Below are 17,121 nucleotides of genomic sequence, written 5' to 3' on the forward strand. Positions count from 1 at the left end.
TGGAGAAAAGAGAAAAATGTCATTAATAAAGAAAATTAAAAATTTCTTTAAGTAAGATAAGCCTGTGTTAACTACAGGGGGAATTCCTATTCCGCCACCAAAGACTCCTGCTTCATTTATGATGATGGAAAGAGGATATCATACTTGTGTATGGTTGGAAAATTGGATAGAATATACGAAAGACGATGGTGTTCTAGCTTTCCCTGAAAATGGTACGTTTAATGGGAGAATTCTTCAGAATTTGAGGATGAGGATGAATGATTTAGATCCAAGACCTAGGTTAACTCAGTGTGAGGTTTTAGAAGAATGGAAGACTGAGTCATATGAACGATAGAAAAATCAAGGTGGGAGATATAAAGGATTTTTTCCCCGATATTTGCGTGAGTCACGTGAAGGTCAGATGAAGCAATGGAGAAGAGCTATGGTATCAATCAGAAGGTTTATACCCAGTGTTGATGGCTGAGGAACAGTCAGGGAGTAAGTGTAAAGAGAAAACAAAACATATGAATGTGACAGGATATTGTGAGTCAGATGATGAATTGTTGGAGGACATTTTCATTAAAAACCCTCCACCGTACCAAGAAGGACCCAGTAGAGTCACCCCAAGTGCACCAGTAATGGGAACACCCTTAATTCCACAAATTTTACATGACACATCAGATAATAATAGGGTGCTTCAAGAAAGAGAGAGAAGCATTAAGTAGAAATAGAGAGGAATTAATACAGAAAATAGGCCAATTAAATTTAAAGCCTGAAGCATTGACAGTACCAGTGACTATAGGTCCTGATAGTCCATTATATGGAGATAAAATAAGTTGTCCAAAACCCCAAGCTGCAACAACTTCTTTGAGTAGTCCCAGAAAGGAGGTAGTAATATCTGATGATCAAGCCAGTGAGTGTGATTCAGTCATTTCATTAATGGACCTTCTGATAAGAGACCCCGTAAGTGAAACATTTCAGGCTTTATCCTTGGTAGTTAGGATCGGCCTCCCTAACCTTAGAAAACGAATTCAGAACTCATCCCCAATTCAAAATGGCCGCTACGAAAAGGACCTCCACTGGCAAGTCCTTTCACGTTTTTCATGCGGAAACACTCGTAGATAACCGGCCCCTCGCTCGGGACCACTTAGTATGCGGTCCGAGAGGCTTGGGCTCCAGTAGGTGTACCAGAGTGTGGTTATCAACGTACAAGTAAGTGGGTAGCCTTTTGGGAAGTCCAGCACGCCCTTTTGGAATCTCGGAGATCGTTTTCTTTTTCCGTTTCCTTCCCTCAAGGGCCTGCCATAGATACGGAGCCCTCCATTATTAACGACCTCATGTATCATCTTTCTAGGGGTACGAGATCTCCACACCCCCTCCGTTGACCATGAGGCATATTGTTGCTTCTTAAAATGTATGTAATGTCGTGCAATTGTCAGTCTTGTATGTGTTTTATGTTGTGTCAGACGCATGAGTGTTTTTTGTGCATTTTTTTGCATTTACTGAATTTCCACTCACTTCTCAGCACAGCGTCTGCATGGAGAATGTACTTTATTTAACGCTTTCTTGTGAAACCACATAGCGGCACATGAGAGAAAAGAGTGTACCAACACTGGTGTATAGTGTGATCACTATTGATTCGATAACATTGCTAATGACCATTTGTTCCTTTAATATATGTGTTCTTGTACCCTGCAGATATTGCCTGACGTATACTTACGTATGTATTAATTATAACGCATGCCTATTAGCTGCAGCGTCTCACATTTGCACCTTAATCAGGTCGACTAGGAGTGGTTTTTTTACACTGGGCTGGTCCCGGTGGAGTCCTGAAGAAGAGCTGGGGGAAGCTTGAAACTAGTTGACCATATGCTAGGTACACCTATCCATTATAGTTAGGGCCTTTAGCATATTACCACGTTTTTAACCAATTAGCTAGGAGCAAGAATAAAATGTATTTGGCCCACTAGTTGATTATTTTAATTCACTTTATCCCACTCCATTCCACTACACTCGCACTTGCACTACACATAATCTGTACCTTTTGAGTGCTCCTACGTAATCCGCAAGTAGCAGCACGCCTCAGCCCGTAGAGGACTGAGAGGACCCCAATGATGAAGCATGTCACCATGGGGAAACCCTGGTGAGTGAGGGGACTCAAGAAAGAAAAAGTCTTGCTCCTTTCTTCCTTGTCGGGTGGCCTTCGGAATCCAATTGATTTCTGACACCCTTAGGTTAGGTTCTTTTTACCTGATCATTCAGGTTGTTTATGATATATGTACTGCTGGAGGGTGAACCTAACCTCTAAACCTCTACTTCCCCCCCCTTTTTTTGATAACCAGTTAATCCACAGTGTCAGGTGCCACCAGCTCCTATGCCAAATTCTGTGAACCAGCAAAAATTCATTGCAGACGCCGGATTTCAAGGACGAAGTGGTAAGAAAAATTCTGTGGTTTCACAATATCTTTTACAGAATAATGATGATGAGATTAATTATTTGCAATGACGGTGCCTGAGGGGGTAGGAAGAGGAGTGCGTACTTGGCGCATCCTTGCCGGTATCCCAGTCAGGTCCATTTATTGATGGGAAAGTGGAACGTAATGATATCCTTTTTCTATTGGATAATGGTGCTACCTGTTCTACTGTGAAAACAGCAGACATCCCAAATCTACCCCTCTCTGGAGATTCCATCCAAGTTGTAGGAGTTTCAAATCAACCGATAAGAACCCCAATCACAGAACCAATGGAAGTGCACATTGGAAATTGTAAAGACATGCATAGATTCGTAGTGATAAAGCCGGATTCTTATCTATCTTACCATCACCAAGAATCCTCTCAGGTCGCCAGGATCTATCTATCTGATAAATAGTGTAAAGGGGAGAAAATCCAATTTTAGCACATGATCAAACAAATCAAATTTTGATCTCCAAAAGATTACTAACTCCAAATTTCAAATTTTAGGGGTTTATTACAAAGCCAAAAATAATTGCACATACAAGCACCTCATCACGAGGTTAAGGCAATAAATGGGCACTAATACACAAAAATATCCTACGCAGGAGTCTCATCCGACTCAGAATAAGAAGAATAGTTAGCTCCAGAAGCATTAGGCAACCAATAACTGCTCCAATCTCTATATTAGAAGTCATCAACCTAAAAAGAAAAATCAATTGGTCTATCCCTACTCTGCCTCTAAGGTGGCATCCCTACTTAGCATTTTCCCCAGGCAAGAGAGTAAAAATGTGTCAGAAGTGAAGACTTCCTTAGAAGTGCACTCACTTTGCTCGATCAGTACCCAGGCTACAGAGCTCGTTCTAAGATGCTTTTTCTAGCTTCCCATCTAATCCTCAACTGCTCAACCCACGGGGCACTGTCCCTAATTCAAAATCCTAAAATCATAGAACACGTCCTCCGTCACACCTCTTCAGCCAGGTCTTCCCCTGGTACTTTTCCACTGAAACTCGTACTTCATCCAAAGACGGTTAACTTGACCTTGGGTCCCAGACACCTTCTTCGCTGACAGTATCATCCCTGCATTCCAGTATACTCCCCTGTTGGCTTCTCCTACCATCCTAACTCCTAAAATAAAGGGTTAGTCTTCCTAACGAGCTAGGTGTCCTTGCTCCTGCAACAGAAACATGGGAACGAGAAACTTTCCACTCTCTGAGATCTGCTGATTCTCACAAAACCCAGAGCCTTTCCAAGGGAAACAGTTTTCGGCCTACAATATTCAGCTAACATAAGAACAAATAGGCCTTTCTCTAAAGCGTATATGCGATCAGGCCTTTACACATTTTAAACGCACATTTCTAGAGTCATACTATAAGCATTGATATTCAATAAATTGCATACATGAATAAGCAAATCTACGCGTGCAGACTTTAATATGGTGCACGTTTAAACCTAATGCATAACATTATACGTGGACTAATTCGTTATGCATTATCTAACATACATTTTCGATTAGACATTACATTGAACTCCGTAAATGACTTGATTACATTTCTAGTCACACCAATACAAACTACTTTTAGTACTACATTTCTAAATCACACGTTAATAAGTTCCCACTAAATATATGGGTGCGAACTACCGGTGATTATAATGCACCCCTACAAATTCAGAATAACATGGCATCCTATGAGTTGTTTGTGATTCTAGTTCAGTAACTCTATTAGGAAGGGATCTGTTGTGTAAAATGAAATGCACAATCTACTGCACACCGGATGGTCTTGCTTTTCAAACCCCTGATGAAGATATTGAATATAAAATAATGCTTGCTAAACAAGGCACGGAAGTAGATGAAATGTATTCTTTGATGGCTGTAAATGCTTTACCAGAAGAACTGAAAACAACAGTGAACCCAGAAGTGTGGGATTTCACAGGAAAAGAAATTGGGCTAATGTCAAACGTAGATCCAGTAAAGGTGACCATGAAAGAAGATGCAGTTTATCCCAACAACCGACAATTCAAAATGAGTTAAGAGGTGAAAGCAGGAGTTGCTTCAGAAATTGATTGAATGATTAGACAAGGCATTTTAAAGGAAATAATGAGTAGTCCTTGTAATTCACCTATAATGGGACTTAAAAAGCCTAGCGGAAAATACAGGATAGTGCAGGATCTGAGAAAGATCAATAACATTGAAGTGCCTTGTTGTCCTGTAGTGCCTAATCCAGCATTGATTCCATATCAGATACCCTGGAATGCAGGCTGGCTTATGCCAAGCCTTTATCTCTATTCCTTTGCACCCAGACAGCCAGTATCTTTTCGCATTTAAGTTCGAAGACCGTATCTTAGCATGGTGCCGAGTTCCTCAAGGGTATACAGAGAGTCCCTCAATTTTTAACCAAATCCTGAAAAAGTGTCTAGAGAAATTAGTCATGCCCAGAAATTCAGTCCTGGTACAATATATTGATGACTTACTAGTAGCATCCAAATCCCGAGAAGATTGTGTCACTGACTCAATTGCGTTACTGAACCATTTGGCTGATGTAGGATAGAAGGTGTCTCCAGAGAAATTGCAATTTTGTCAACAAGAAGTTAGATATTTGGGTCACAAAATAGAAAGAGGAGTGAGAAAAGTAGCCCCAGATAGAATTGAGATAATCAAGCAAATGCAGTTACCGCAGACGCAAAGGGAGATAAGAATGTTTCTCGGAGTGGTTGGGTACTGTCGGCAGTGGATTGTTGGGTTTTCACTGCTGGCAAAGCCACTGATTCAATTAACACAAAACAGAGCGAAGGACCCAAATGTCTGGAATTATGAATGTGTGGAAGCATTTGTGAAATTGCGAAATTGTCTATGTGAGGCCCCTGCTTTAGGCATGCCTGATTATACGAAAGAATTTGCACAGTTCTGGTCCGAAAGAGAGAGTTGTGCACTTTCAGTTCTGACTCAAGGGCATGGATTAAGGCGATGTCCAGTGACATATTTTTCTGCTACTTTGGATCCTGTGGCATCAGCTTTACCTGGCTGCTTAAAAGCAGTAGCTGCTATTTGTACGAGTCTGGAGCAAAGTGAGTCAATTGTGATGGCACATCCAGTCAAGGTTTATGTCCCACATCCAGTCTAGATTCTTTTAACAAGAACTCAAACACAGCACCTTATCCCTAGTCGAATGACTAAGTATGAAAGAGTGATTCTTGGAGCAGAAAATGTGACAGTGATTAGGTGTACAATGGTGAATCCTGCCACATTATTGCCAGACCTCCGTTGTGAAGAAGTGAAAGATGAACTGGATCATGATTGATTGGATGTGACTGAGATGTGCACCAAGCCCCGTCCTGACATAAAAGAAGAGCCCCTGAAAGAGCCAAATCAAGAACCATTTGAAGATGGCTCATGCCTGAGAATAGAGGGAGGAGGGGAGGACTCAGTGCAGCATACGCTGTATGCAAGGTATCTGGGGTTGTTGAAGCATCCTGTTTACCGGGAGTCAAGTCTGCACAAGTAGCTGAATTGGTGGCCTTAACAAAGGATGCGGAGGGGATTTCTGACTTCTTCAGGATCCCCTATCAGAAATGATAAAAATGTGAAAGAATTGTTGGAAGCAATACAATTGCCAAAAAAAATAGCAGTGGTCACGTGTGCTGCTCACCAGTCAGGTAACAGATACGCTGTCCAAATAGCTCAATATTGTGCGAAAAATAACATGGAATTAAACAGAACAATTGAAACAAGTGAAATCTGCTGGCAACGTATGTCTTTCTCAGCTCTAGAGACATGGGATGAGGTTAGACAATTGCAGGATGAAGTTGAGGTAAGCAAAAAGGAAAATTGGATAAAATCAGGTTGTGAGAAAAGGACAGAGGATGATGTATGGGTGTACACTGATGGCAGACCAGTCATGCCAGACTGTTTACTTTCTCAAATGGCAAGAATGTATCATGGGGACACACATGTTGGAAGGGATGCCATGATCAGACTATTCAGACAATTGGTACAATCCGAAGTTCAGGGTAGTCGCAGAGAGTCTTTGCCAAAGATACTTAATTTGTGAGCAGCAAATTCCAGGCAGGAAAACAGTGGTCAGTTGGGGAAAAATTGGAAAGGCAGAAGGACTGTTCACGAGATTGCAGCTTGATTTCATAGAGTTGCCTCCAAGCAACGGAATGAAGTATGTCCTTGTCATAGTGTGCTTGTTTTCACGATGGGTTGAAGCATACCCCACAAGAAGAAATGATAGCCTTACAGTTGCCAAACTACTGTTGAGGGAGTTGATACCTCGTTTTGGTTTTCCAGTCACTTTGGAATCAGATAGAGGACCTCATTTTAATAATGAAATAATTTGTTTAATCTGTGAAGAATTCGAAATTGAGCAAAAACTGCACTGTGCATACTGCCCAGAGGCTCCTGGAGTGGTTGAGCAATTAAATGGCACAATCAAATCGAGGTTAAGTAAAGTGTGTGCAGCCACATCACTGAAATGGCCAGATGCATTGCCTCTTGTATTGATGGAACTCTGAAGTATTTCTGACAGAAAAACAGGATTGAGTCCACATGAGATACTCATGGGAAGGGCAATGAGACAAGCATGTATTCCTGGTCACAATTTGATGAATATAACTGATGATCTGGTATTTTATTATTGCAAATAATTGGCTGACCTGGTGCGTCAGTCTCTAACCAGGTTGGAGAAGACGCAGTTGCCAGGCAGCGAGCACAGGCACATTATTTGAATCCTGGAGACTGGGTGGTAGTGAAGAAACACGCCAGAAAGTCATGCCTAGCACCCAGGTAGGATAAACCACGTCAAGTCATACTGGTCACTACTACAGCAGTGAAGTGTGCAGGTTTACCCAATTGGATACATGCGAGCCATACCAAAAGAGTTCCCAGCCCTACCGAAGAACAGCAACTGAGTGAACCAGTTGAAACAGTTGAAGTTTGTGAAGTCGAAGAATCTAGGGTGGTAGATTCTGATGTGATAAACGAGGAACAACCGAGCACCAGTCAGGAGGGTTGGATACCAGTGGTTGACATACCTGAAGTTGCTATTCAAACCAGAAGAACCGGATTAGAGAAACAGGAAATTAGTGAGGATCAGATAGGTGTAGAAGAACATGCTCAGGAAAAGGTGAATATAGTTATTCGAGATCCTGAGCAGGACGAGACAGGGAAAGAAGAACTTACTCAGGCAAACAGACCCACCAAAAGACCTGAGCAGGGACAGACGGGAATAGAAGAACACGTTCAGGCAGCAGAAGAGCCAATTTTAGTAAGACCTGAACAGGACCAGTTAGGAGAAGAAGAACAAGTTCGGGCAGAAAAAGATCAATTTGAAATAAGTCCTGAACAAGAACAGATAGAGGAAGAAGAATAAGTTCAGGCGAAATTTAGCAACAATAATAAGACCTGAACAGGAACAGGTAGAGAGTGATTCAGAAGAAGAAGAAGAAGAACGGATTGGGTGAAAGTGCAGTTCAAATTAAAAGTGTCAGAAAAGGTGACAACTGGCCAGATGGAGTCAAAAGATTGAGGTAATATCTGAGAAAAAAAAATGAAAGACCTGAGCAAGTGAATGAGGTCACTGTCAAACTCAGTCTAAACTGTTGATTGTGAAAAACACTCGAAGAAGTCCAAGACTGAGAATTCTGAACAATACATTTAAGAGTCCTGAGTGGACCTATGTAATATTGGAAAACTTTGAGAATTTAGATTTAAGTGAAGAGGCAGATGAAGTAGATGCTGCACAGATTGATGAATGTAAAGTGAGGCCACATTTAAAAATGAAAATTTGAACTTACAAATAAAGAAAGGAAAAGGAGAGAAATCTTCTTAGACTAAAATGGCAAAAAATTAAGTAATTGAGCGACCAAAACGCCTTGAGACCCTCACCGGTGAGTAGCGCACTATATAAACCCCTGATTGATATGAACAAAAAAACCCGTACGGCTGACCAATGTTAAGCACACCAAATCCTAGTTCGAAATGCAGTTTCTTTAGTTGGTGCAAAGACACATCCAGAGCAGGCCGCACTTGTGCTCTACTGGAAAACCAGATATACAAACTTGTATTTGACAAAGGGACGGTGCACTCAAGGAAAAAGTCTTTTCAAATATCCCAAAGATTGTTTCTTTATTCTTATTCAAATCCAAGGACAGTCAAACTCAGCCAATAGGCATACATACCCCTACATCTCCCTATTGTATATCTATAAACTCACTTATGGTTTAGGTTTTCATTTATATACACTTTAAATGGTAGTTTTCGTCTTTTAGAACATTGAATAACATGCATGTTGAAGTAGGATATGTATGTTGTTTTTTTTTTTTTTTTTTTTTTTTTTGTGATAGTTTTACCTTTGTCCTGGACGTACATTTGTCTAATATGTCCCCCCCCCCTTTTAGTACAAATTGTATATAATGTATTTATTTGTGAGACTTATTATGTTTGTGTTTGGTGTTGTGCTGTTATTTTAATCATTTGTATGTAATATATGGTATTGTCATGATATATATGTACTGTTGGCAATGTAGGTTGTTGTGTTTTATGTGGTATAAGAAGTGTTTTTGTATACATGTATGTTTTTATTTGTATTGATTTACAGCCCTGACGAAGTTCTTTAAGAACGAAACGCGTTGGCTGAGTTTGACTGTCCTTGGATTTGAATAAGAATAAAGAAACAATCTTTGGGATATTTGAAAAGACTTTTTCCTTGAGTGCACAAACCCCTGATTGATTAATTGATTGAAAACAAAGTTTTAAACGAAGATGCTGTAGAGCTTGCATATGTAGCATTCTATTAGTGATCGCAGTATGGCTATTTCTAACAGTAGCAGTTCCTTATTTAATGATAATAGACAAGAAGAATGATACAGATACTAATGAGAAAACAGCCACCATGAAAGGAGATAGGGTAGAATTAGAAGCAACAGATGAAATAGATTTACATCACACAGTATCAGATAATGACACGTCTATAAATGTTTTAACAAATTTGTTATTTCAATCTGTAGATAAAATGGAGATTAATGATTGTTACGTTTGTATGAAATTACCAGCTTCAGTGTCAGAAGGAGTTACATATCACCATTTACATTTAACATATGGTATTTCATGTAGTATACTAGCAAGTTTGTTGTATAGAACAGGAAAACTTCAGTATTATTATTCAAACTTAGATGTAGTATTTTCAGAACTTCCTATTCAAAGGAATATGAATCCAGTGTTTAGTAGTCCGGATGCACAGTTTATGGGTGAATTTTTCCCAACAATGAAGTCAACAGATATAGTAAAGGCACACAAAAATAACTTAACATGTACATTACGTGAAGAAGAGAAAGTGTTTTTGAAATTAGTTGAAGAAAGGAGATAGGATTTCCAAAGGAAAGCTGGTGAACAGAAAACCCATGTACCTCCATGGTAAGAAGGAATTTATACAGCTGGCAAAGCTCATGCTGCGATGTACCTAGACTTTGTGAAGAAAGGGAAAACCTGCCTCCATAGATTAAAGACAGATTATAAAAACGAATTTATTGGTTCCAGTGAATGTGAACATAACTTCCTGATTTTGGGAGGTTGGGGACTAAACGGAGGAAGTGATCCAGTATTTCCTGGGGTTTACTATGTGTATGGGAATAATGCTTACTATAAGTTACCTGCACAGTGGTACGGAAGCTGCTACTTCGGGATAGTTTTTCCGAAAATATATCATGTAAAAAGAATCACTGGAAGCAATAAAAACACTAATGAACTTATACGAAGAAAGAGAGCTAGTTTTTCAGAAATATTAGGTGACATATTTGATGCATTGATACCTTCAGTGGGAGTCATTCTAAATTCACATAGAATTTGTCAATTGTCAACAGTAGTTGATCGTCTCTCGACTGATACTGCTGGGGGTTTCTTGATGATTAATACGGAGATGGTTGCAATTAGGTCTATGGTCTTACAAAATCGACTTGTGCTAGATATCTTATTGGCAAAAGAGGGCGGAGTCTGTAAAATGCTGAAAGTACAACATTGTTGCACTTACATACCTGATAAAAGTAAGGAAATCAGAGGGTACATTAAGAATATTACAAAACTTCATGAAAATTTGAAAGAACTGGAGGGTGACGGTGTATGGAAAAGACTAACAAAGAGTATTTCTTCAACTGAAAAAGTGATATGTAAGCATGGTGTGATGATCTTCCCCCCTTGCCTGACCAATTAGATTTCGTATTTTTTCGATATTGAAACTTTAGTGGGTGGTACATGATGAATGAAAGCTATAATTGAGATAGCTTTAGTTAGTTAGTTAGCACGACTTGGGATGCTGTTGCTGCGGGAGGTGCTGATGCTGGGAGAGACGCTGTGAGATGCTGATGAAGAAGCCGAATGCAGAGCCCTCTATCCTAATTTAATTGGGTTAGATAAGAAGATCGCGGAAGAATCTGAAGGAGGAAGAGAGTGTCATAGAGGGGTGTGACGCGACCATCGGTGTTAAAGAGGTCATCTATCCTGTCCTGAATTCTTTTCCTGAAGTCTTTGTCTCCTGAACTATCCCGGGGGACCCTTACCAGCCCTTTGGCCAGGGGGTTGCTCTTCACACCATTCTTTGTAAATGTAATTTCGTGCATTTGCAGATGTCCTTATATCTTTGTCCTCTCCTTTCTGAGCATACGTCATTGCAAAAGTTTGAAGTATGTGTTTGATGATTGATTAATTGAATTTTCTCTCCTATGAATGATGGTGACTGTACTGTATTTTTGAAGTGGGTCACATGAAATAAATTTAGATAAAGATTTAAAACGTACCCAAATCTGTGGTTATTTACTTCAAGGTATAGACAAGTTTTAGAAATATATTCATTCTCACCATCAATTAGTTCAACTAATGGTCCATTGACCAGAGGAAAGAACTTTTTGATCAGTGAGAGGTTGGTTAGGAATGGCGAATAACTAATCTTGATATTGTGATCACACAAGAAACTTTGACTCCAGCGGTTTACTCGAGTGTGTGTTTATGGGCCCAGGTGAGTATATGGTAGTAGAGTATCTGTTGTCGGAACGCCGCAGGTTCAACAACATGATCGGTCAGTTTAGCATCAGCACCAAGGCAGTAGAGAAGCATTACGGGAGGCCCAAGATGGTACCTGGCACCCATTCTCCAAGCTGATTGGGGGGCAATCCCTAATTAAGAACCGTTAAAAACATTTTACAATATAAAACACATTCTTATTTAGAACTGGGTGGATGAGGGACATCTGCCATAAAGTGGAAATGTCCATTCTACTATATTAAGAGTGCATTGACATTAACAGCACTGTAAATAATGTGACTGGGATATCTGGCACTTTTTGGCAAATGCTCTGCTCCACCAACCTCTACATAAAGCCCAATGACAGAAATATTTTATTCTGATGATCTTATTATTTCTGTAATGCTATAAAAAATGTGGTGCAATAACTTTAGTGAATAACACAAATATATTCAGTAGTAGCACAATATAGAAGTGATTGGTTTCGGGGGCTGTGGGGCTTCTGATGCACCGTGCAGTAACAAATCTCTAAAAAGTGGAGTATTATCCATTTTTGCTTGGATACATCTCCCGAATTGTCTGTTTGCAGCAGCTTGGTATTACAGCATAGGTCTCAACCTCGTCGGAACCAAACCGCCAGTGGATGTACTGCTCATACGCACAGTGTCGCAACTTATCGCTGATGTCGGTGCTGTGCAGGTCCAATAAAGGCTCTTTGTAGAGTAGAATGAACTCTAGCGTCGGCCTAGATAGGACGAGGCGTACAAAGAGCGGGGCGGTGGTGACGCATGGGCCGATGCTCTTCCGACAACACAGCTGCTCCTTCCTTTCTTTCATAAGCTGGCACCTGCCGCAGACACACCACGGCACGCTTTTGGGGTCGCTTTTTTCAGACCTGTTGAGCAGCGACAATTCTTCCGGTTTTTCAGAAACAAGAACCGGCAGTTGAACGTCTCTCATATTGCTGCTGTTCCTCTGCAACTGAAAAATTACAAACATTAGATAAGGCACTGTGCACAAAATGCATGCTTGCATTAGCTTTGTGAAACCCTTCAGAGCTGTACAGTCCTTGAGTTTTTTTTTATACAGTAGCAACCCTTTCCTCTCAAAAGTTGAATAACAAACACAGGTTCTTTTATAGTTTTTAATTTCTATTTAATTTTTTTATTTAAAAATAAAATAGAAACTGTAGAACGCAGTTAAAAAGGCAATTCAACAGGCAGGATCAAAATGATGACATTGACAATTATAAGGAAGAACATAGAAAGTGCAGGGTTGTAAGATTACTTAAAATTCCTTAGGATTCCAGAAGTGGTTTCTCCATTGCATGACCCTGATGAGGATCTTTGTGCTCCAAAGCTGTACAATATTGTCTACATTCCTTTAACTGCAGAGCACTTTATATTGTAGCCAGATCTTGTTATTTTGCCATTACGTTGTTATTATTTCTCCCACCTTAATACACATATTTTATTTTACTTTTCTTTGTTCTTTGTAATTCCCTTTGTTGTACCCATGGCTCCTGGGAATCTCTACACTGTTTTGCGTTTCACTGTTGCATATTGTAATTTTTGCTTGATTTGTAAAGTGCTCTTATGTCTATTTGGCCTTTTATGTGCTTTACAAAACGGCAAAATCAAGAAATGAGAGTAGTCTTTGAAATGTTGTCCAACTATGGGTCAGCTGCTTCTTTGTGTAGATAACTGAGCTCTTTAGTATGTCTATTAACTCTTTCTGTTTCAAATTATGCAAAATAATGAGCTAAAATGTAAATTTTGCCTACATGCTGGTACTCTGTGTGTTCTAACTGTATGGATTCAGAGATACACACTTGTTTGATAAAACTTCAAGAATATGCATATAAAGATTCCACAAGAACTGTGCTTAATTTTTGTCGGTATGCACCATAGTAATTATTTTAGGGAACTTGTGGTGGGTATGAGTTTCGAATACTCGATTTTGGTCCAGCGGGGAGTGGCGGAAGCCATCACTCACTATCCGTGGCATGAGAGATTGATTTACAAGGAGGCTGCTTAACCCATAGACCTGCCCCCACCACATCCACATCCCACTGGCTGATGCTTTTAGCTGGGTGAGCCATGAATGCCCACAAGCACTTCCTACCCCCTTCTCACATTATTGAACATTATTTATTTTCAACCCCTGGTTATGTTATGTTCTGTTACAATTTGTATAGCGCACTAATACCCTTGGGTGTCTAGGCGCTTTTGGACCAATGCTGTAAGAGGGAGATTGAGTTTTAAAAACTGCATCTGACCTCATCTACTGGTCACCACCAGGATCTTCTGCAGATTAGACGTGGTCAAGTGCAGGTTTTGTGGCCTGTCAGTGTTCTAGAATTATTAACTTCAAAGAGCACAGAATTTAGAAGTCTTGTTGGTCACAAGAAAGACAACCGCACCTTTCAGAGAATGGTAGGGAGTCTCTAGCTTTCTACTCAGACAGGTTGGAGTCCAACTTTCCATGCATCGTACACAAACGGGTCGGGTGCACAGGAACCAAGAGAAGAGATCTGCTAGGTAATTGCCCCACATTCTGACACATCCAGCAGTGTTCTACTCACAGATATGAATCCAGAGCTAGACATGTCCTGGCCTGTTGTAAAACGCAAGTAAACCAAAGAGAACGGTGCAACATATCTGGTAATAGAAGGGCACCACCACCATCATCCAACTTCATCCAAGACTTAGTTTGGGTGAAACATCTCATGATGATAACATTACAGCCTTGGTGTTAGCCTGTTGCAAACCTACAGATGATATGTCCACAGTAGCTGGAGCTAAAAGTCTAACTGTCAAATGAACCATGTTTGGTTTAAGGAAATGCTGTTTTGCTACTCCGAGCGCAATAATGATTATAATATAATTCAGAAATTCATTGAATTCTCATCATTTCCCAGAGGAAGATGTGCAACCAACCTATTGCCATCAATTAGTAGTTACGTAACTGAATAGTGACTGTTGCCTCTCTAGAAATATTCCCCCTGCTCACCACAGGGTGTGAACTTAGATTCATCACCTCCTGCATGTATCTTAGCCCTCTAAACCAGGGTTCTACAAAGTCGGTCCAGGACGGACGGATGCATGTCAGATTTTAAGATAACTATATTTATCTAAATGGGGATATGCTAACAATCTGGCATGCATCGGGCCCTCCAGGACCGACTTTGGAGAACCCTGTACAAAACATTTAAGATGGAGTACCTAGAAAGAGAAAGACATGACAGAGCGAGAGAGGAGCATGTAATTTACATCCACCTGCTAGGTAAGAGTTAGGGTCATTTACCTAGCAAGCGCGTAAACCAGCGACGGTTTGTGTTCTTTGAAAGTGGTGGGCTGTAGTACCAGCCAGGAGTTCAACCCATTGTTTCAAAATGTGCCTAACTTATACCAAGTTCCGCTGGAAAGTTGCCTGAAAGAAACATAAAGCTGTGCAAAATTTTTATTTTCCCTAACGTTTCCTTCTTTGAAAGTGGGTTGAACTGTACAACACACATCTGAAGTAGGGCAAGTTTTAAAGTTAGTTAAAGCATAGTATTTTGTATATGAAGGGCACCCTCCTAGTACAAAACCTATGCTAGACTCACGCAGACACCTTCGCTCTATGGCACACAAGTGTGTGTGTGTGGTGCTTGGCAGACTAATTGCGCACCAGCACAGCGTAGTGCCATATATTTGTAGATATGACCAGTTCTTGATTTGTAAAGAAAAGGAAGGCCAAGGGCCCTTCTTAGGAAGCCACTGCAGCGTGCACTACCCATCGACCCGTCCAGGGCTGCCAATAACAATACCAACTGAACTACTGGCCAACAAACTACTCCTACAAGTGTGGCAATTCAGACTAGTCCAAGCCAGCAAAGCTATTAGAACGTCGTGGAAAAGTCTGAATTGTCATTTTTAATGGATGATGAAATATAAATACTGTTGTTATGCGTATATCATAATTAAACAGACAGTTCCACCATGTGGTATACTGTAATTAGTGCCGGTGTTGAGAAATAAGTGCAAGTTCTGAGCACCGGGAAGCAACGGCTCAAATTGAGCATTGGAAATGACGCTTTCCTGCTCTCTCCTTCTGATGCAATGCAGGAACCTTGGGTTCTGTGCTGCGTTGTGTAAAAGGTTTGATAATCTGAGCCTTCGTCTCGGTCTCCTCATTCACTCTAACTCACATGTTCTCACTTGCTCATTCACATTCCCACTCACTCTTCCATACAAACATACTCATACTGAATAGTTTTCATTCTCTCTAACTAACACACTTACACACACTTACTGTCTCTGGGCCCTGTTGCTACTGCTACACCATTGATAGCTACACCCCCTGCCTAACTTACACTTCCTCTCACAACTTCCAATCAATCATTCGTTCTAACGCACTCATACTCCTTCACTCACTTCCTCGAACACACTCACTTCTTCATACACACTCTCAAACTCAGATTCTCACTTTCACTCTCATGGGGGCATATGTATCAACATCACCATTTGCGATTCTCAAATAGCGATTTTTAAGGAATCGCTATTTGAGAATTGCAAAACGGGATGTATTTAAAAAATTGCAAAATTTTTGCGATTTCTTAAAATTCCTTAATTGCGATTAGCAAATTGCGAAATCGCAATTAAGGAATACCTGCCCATTCATTCCTATGGGCCAGGAGACCCATAGGAATGTATGGGAAGTAATTCTCAAATTGCGAATCGCAATTTGCTAATCGCAATTTGAGAATAATTTCAAAGGTGCAAGGGTGTCAAGATGACACCCTGATACACCCCTGAAATTAGCATGTGTGGTCATATGGCGCACATACATGCCCTAAGGGCATGTATGTGCGTCACGTGGCACTTTGTAAAATTACAAAACGTGCATTTTTAAAAGAATTCGCAAATTAACACCAACTAGTAGTTGGTGGTAATTTGCGATTTCTTAAGGATTAATCGCAATCCTTTGGTGAGTGTTACATTTCATTTAAGAAATCGCAATTTGCGATTTCTTAAATGCTTACGCAAACTTAAGAAATCGCTAAATTAGCGATTCCTAAATTTGCGTTGGGAATTTGCCTAATTCATCCCGTTTTGCGAATTTTTAATCGCAAACGCTGTATTTTGCGAATCGCAGCATTTGCGACTAAAAATTCGCTTGATACATATGCCCCTTGGACTTTCAAACACACTCACATACACACTTTCACTCAATCTCATTCACTCTAAACCACTCACAAGCACACTCACAAACATACACACATGCATGGAGAAATGTAATTTTTGTGTTACTTACCTAAACACTTGATGGAACCCCCTGGTTCAGTAACCACAACATCATCATAAGCCTAATCAGATACTTATCACCAGTGGTAACCATGGAAGCACGCGGACCCTGCATCCACAAAAGCAGAGCTGGAGGGAGAGCTTTCTTCTACACCGCAGCCACAGCATGGAACACACTCCCAGTAGAACTGAGATGCTCTCCAACCCTGAACACCTTCAGACGGGCTCTCAAGATCTGGCTTTTCGACTGACCGGAGCAGCCCCGCTTTTCCTCCCCCAGCGCCTTGAGACCCTCACGGGTGAGTAGCGCGCTTTACCAACCCCTGATTGATTGATTGATTAACACACACCAGACTGCGAAAAGCGCCTCGAAGCCATACCAATGGCAGA

The 17,121-nt window shown here is 40.6% G+C and overlaps 1 protein-coding gene across 3 annotated transcripts in view; it reads right to left on the reverse strand.

Annotated features, from left to right (window-relative positions):
- Positions 1 to 8,739: 8,739 nt before the first annotated feature.
- LOC146783837 (P2X purinoceptor 7-like) overlaps positions 8,740 to 17,121 on the reverse strand; it is a 580,759-nt gene continuing 572,377 nt past the window's right edge. For all 3 annotated transcript variants that reach the window (XM_085635364.1, XM_085635362.1, XM_085635363.1), the window contains one exon: positions 8,740 to 12,424. In XM_085635364.1, coding sequence (XP_085491490.1) covers positions 11,987 to 12,424 — 438 coding nt within the window. In that variant the 3' untranslated portion in view covers positions 8,740 to 11,986. The remainder of the gene's footprint in view (positions 12,425 to 17,121) is intronic.

The sequence above is a fragment of the Triturus cristatus genome, chromosome 11 (assembly GCF_964204655.1).
Source record: "Triturus cristatus chromosome 11, aTriCri1.1, whole genome shotgun sequence".
Classification (NCBI taxonomy): domain Eukaryota; kingdom Metazoa; phylum Chordata; class Amphibia; order Caudata; family Salamandridae; genus Triturus; species Triturus cristatus.